At 47.4% G+C, this 4,385-nt stretch overlaps 1 protein-coding gene across 1 annotated transcript in view; it reads left to right on the forward strand.

The window, feature by feature from the left end:
* WDFY3 (WD repeat and FYVE domain containing 3) overlaps positions 1 to 4,385 on the forward strand; it is a 197,175-nt gene that overhangs the window by 135,074 nt on the left and 57,716 nt on the right. Inside the window, exon 32 of the mRNA XM_014949934.1 lies at positions 1,493 to 1,627. Coding sequence (XP_014805420.1) covers positions 1,493 to 1,627 — 135 coding nt within the window. The remainder of the gene's footprint in view (positions 1 to 1,492; positions 1,628 to 4,385) is intronic.

Consider the following 4,385-nt stretch of genomic DNA (forward strand, 5'->3'; position numbering starts at 1 on the left):
AGGGAGGGTGTGGAGTCCCCTTCTCTGGAGATCTTCAAGCCCCGCCTGGATGCTCCTGAGTAACATGCTCTGACAAGCTCTGGATGGTCCTGCTTTAGCAGGGGAGTTGGACTAGATGATCTCTATGGTCCCTTCCAACTCTAAAAATTCAGTGAAATCCAGTGAAATTCTTCTCTGCAGCTGATTTCACAGTCACGATGCGGTGTTCGGTGCCAAGCCCCTTGAGGTGGGAGGACAAAGTAGGGTGGGAGGACAAAGTATGGTGGGAGTATATGGAAGCCAGCCTCTTGCTGTTGTCCTCCAGGTCTTGTTTTGGGGTCAAATGAGAAGCAGGGTTTGGGCAGGTAACGGTGTGAGCATGGAAGGGGGCATCGTTTTTTGCTTGCTTTCTTTGTTGTTTGTTTTTTTCCGAAGAAGTGGGGAGTTGCTGTGTTAAAGAGAGTTCACGGAGTTGGAAACAAAACAAGGTGGCTCTTATTTTAGAAAATCTCTGTAGTTTTGTAAGGAGGAACCTCAGTGGTTGCTGGAAACCTATTATTCTTACTCTGAACGGGTTGATTTTGGAATTCAGACCAGAAGGTATTCTGGTGGAGAAGGACTCTTTGCCAGGAAGGGTAATGATAGGACAAGGGGAAATGGTTTTAAATTGGGAGAAAAAAGATTCAGATTAGATCTCAGGAAGAAATTTTTTACTCTGAGGGTGGTGAGACCCTGGAAGAGGTTGCCCAGGGAAGCTGTGGCTGCCCCATCCCTGGAGGGGTTCAAGGCCAGGCTGGATGGGGCTTGGAGCAACCTGGTCTGGTGGGAGGTGTCCCTGCCCAGGGCAGGGGGTTGGAACTCAATGATCTTTAAGGTCCCTTCCAACCCAAACCATTCTATGATTCTGCCTGCCTGTTTTCTTGGGGAATACTTGACAGCACATTCAGCACTGGGCCACACTAGGGTCATGAAGCTCTCCTCCTGCTTATAGAATTAATCTACGGCTTTGTTAAATCAAAAGTAAATTCAGCTACTTCAAATATTGAACAGTAGCACTCGTAATGCTAGAGGTGGGCACGTTATCCTTTTTCATTTTTTAATTGATCTAACCTTTTGGACTTGCTGGGAAACGCAGCTTGGTTTGTTTTGTTCTTTTTGATTTGTTTTTCTGGGGGATACCATGTGGGTTTTACTGCAACACGTGAGTGAAGCAAACTGAGGTGATGGTGCAGGCTTGTGCGGGTCTCTTCTGGTTTCAAAACACTTAAATGCTTTGAGAAGGTGAGAGTTGCAGTTACGTTACCCCATGGTGAGATGGAATTTTCTTCAGTGACATGTGACCTTTAATCTGAAGCTTTTGAAGATAAAGTTTGGAGGATGTGAAACAATTCTTTTTTATATACTGCCAAATGAACATATTGTAGGTATAATAAAAATTGCACAGGAGAAAGGGAGTATTTCATGTCTTCTTTCTTCTCTTTCTTTCTTTTTTTCTTCTTTCTTTCTCTTACAGTTTGATTTAGACTCTATTTGGACGTTCATATTTGGAGTCCCTGCCTCGTGCGGCACCGTTACCTCTTCAATACACAGCGTTTGCACGGAAGCTGCCTTCTTGTTACTGGGAATGCTGAGGAGCATGCTGAATTCTGTAAGCATCCAAAATTTTGCTCATGTTGGAATATACAGAATTGTTTGAGTTTGCCACGTGGTCAAAAGCCAAATTTAGAAAAGTTGAGGAATTGTTAGAGTCATGACAAACCCAGCCGTGAGGTAGGCTCATAATACTTGGGTGAAAACCATCATTGTCAATAGGTTATTCTACCTTTACTTTCTTTTTCATTATCTGTAGAAAAATTAGTGGCCACAAAATTGATGCTGCTTTTTCACGAAACGCCCGGGCTTTGTGTTTTGCTGCAATTAAAACAAGAAAGCAGAAGGATAAAATGGCCTTGGCAGAGATCATTGAATTTCTTTCCTGATGAACGTCATGGGGGAACGTTTGAGACTCTGTGTCCCATCTGCTCAGAGCTATGAGAGTTGCAGATTTCGTGCATGAACCTTCCACATGCAGAGAAGTCCCCTGACTATTAATAGCCTCGTGCTGGAAGAAATGAATTTACTGCCAGAAATACGTGTTGTCTCCTTGTCTTTGAGTCTAATGTCAAGAGTAGTGAAAGTTGGTTTCTCAGTAGGAAAACGTTGTATTTCCTTGGAGGCAGACAGTGTTACCTGCTGAAAATTATGCCATGAAATGTTTGAAAAGCAGCACCTGTTCGATTCTTGTCTGTTTGGTAGTCATGTGTTTGCAGTATGCTCTGAGAAGCATTGCTTGCATGTCTCTCCCATGTTAACATGGTCAGAGGTATCTTCTGGACTTGTATGCTGGTTCTGTGTGCATGGCCTGCTGCCCTATCATCATGTGTTCTGTCTCTTGCTGGTGACCTGCTGTGTCACGTGTTTGATCTTCACCTGTTTGGACATGTTTGTGACATGGGCTGGCTCTTGCCTTGCTGTCTTGTGCTGTGTCATCAGGGGCACAAAATCTAGTTGGAGGTCCGTAACAAGTGGTGTTCCCCAGGGATCAGTACTGGGTCCAGTCCTCTTCAGTATATTCATCAATGACCTAGATGAAGGGATGGAATGTACCCTCAGCATGTTTGCTGATGATACAAAACTGGGAGGGGTGGCTGACACACCAGAAAGCTGTGCCACCCCACAGTGAGACCTGGACAGGCTGGAGAGCTGGGCAGAGAGGAACCCCATGAACTTCAACAAGGGCAAGTGCAGGGTGCTGCACCTGGGGAGGAGTAACCCCCTGCACCAGGACAGGTTGGGGGTGACCTGCTGGAGAGCAGCTCTGAGGAGAAAGACCTGGGGGTCCTGGTGGACACTAGGATGACCATGAGCCAGCAACGTGCCCTTGTGGCCAAGAAGGCCAATGGCATCCTGGGGGGCATCAGGAAGAGTGGGACCAGCAGGTGGAGGGAGGTCATCCTGCCCCTCTGCTCTGCCCTGGGGAGGCCCCATCTGGAGCACTGGGACCAGTTCTGGGCTCCCCAGTTCCAGAAGGACAGGGAACTGCTGGAGAGGGGACAGCAGAGGGCTACAAAGATGATGAGGGGCCTGGAGCATCTCCCTTGTGAGGAGAGGCTGAGGGACTTAGGTCTTTTCAGTCTGGAAAAGAGAAGGCTGAGGGGGGATCTGATCAAGGCTTATAAATACTTCAAGGGAGGGTGTTGGTGTCAAGAGGATGGGTCCTGTCTTTTTTCAGTGGTGCCCAGGGACAGGACAAAAGGAAATGGGCACAAACTTGAACATAGGAAGTTCCACCTAAACATGAGGAGGAACTTCTTTGGGGTGAGGGTGGCAGAGCCCTGGCAGAGGCTGCCCAGGGAGGGTGTGGAGTCTCCTTCTCTGGAGACATTCCAAACCCATCTGGACACGTTCCTGTGGGACCTGCTCTGGGTGGCCCTGCTTTGGCAGGGGGTTGGACTGGATGATCTCCAGAGGTCCCTTCGAACCCCATGTCATTCTGTGATTCTGTGTTACTGTCATGTACAGCTGCCATGTGTTATTGCTGTGGGTTTATCACATGACCAGTCATGTGTCTGGTTACATTTCATCATGTGGTTACAACTGACTTCAGCCTGTTTAATCATGACATGTCTTATTGTAATGTTCTTCATGTTCTGCTACATGTTTCTTAGGCGCTTGTGATACGGTGACATGCTGCCATGTGTTCAATCACATGTTTGTGATGGCTTGGACATGTGTTCTCTTATCACATGTTCTCTTGTCACCTGTTGCAGGCACGTGGTTTGGACACGTGGTTTATGTGTTGGTTAGAAGTTGTTCAATTGTCACACATTCTGGAGGCAAAACCATGTGTTTAGTCACAGTTTGGTCAGGTGGTCATCATATGGTGACGTGCTCGGACACATGTTCTGTCACATTGGCTTAGGTTGGTCACATGTTGGCAATGTGCTCGAACACACTTGCTGTCACTTGTTTGGTCAGATATTAGATCTCATGTTCAGACACTGTGTCTTCGGTCATGTGATTTAGACACATGTTTGGTCGTGTGTTCTGACCAGTGCTCCAACACACATTTGACGTGTTCTGAGACATTGAGGTGCTGGAGCGGGTCCAGAGAAGGGCGACAAAGCTGGTGAGGGGTCTGGAGAATAAGTCTTATGAGGAGAGGCTGAGGGAACTGGGGTTATTCAGCCTGGAGAAGAGGAGGCTGAGGGGAGACCTTATTGCTCTCTCCAACTCCCTGAAAGGAGGGTGTAGAGAGGTGGGGGTCGGTCTCTTCTCTCAAGTCCCAGGCGACAGGACGAGAGGAAATGGCCTCAAGTTGCGCCAGGGGAGGTTCAGGCTGGATATTAGGAAAAATTTTTTCACTG

Source organism: Calidris pugnax, unplaced genomic scaffold, assembly GCF_001431845.1.
Source record: "Calidris pugnax isolate Ruff unplaced genomic scaffold, ASM143184v1 scaffold42, whole genome shotgun sequence".
Lineage (NCBI taxonomy): Eukaryota > Metazoa > Chordata > Aves > Charadriiformes > Scolopacidae > Calidris > Calidris pugnax.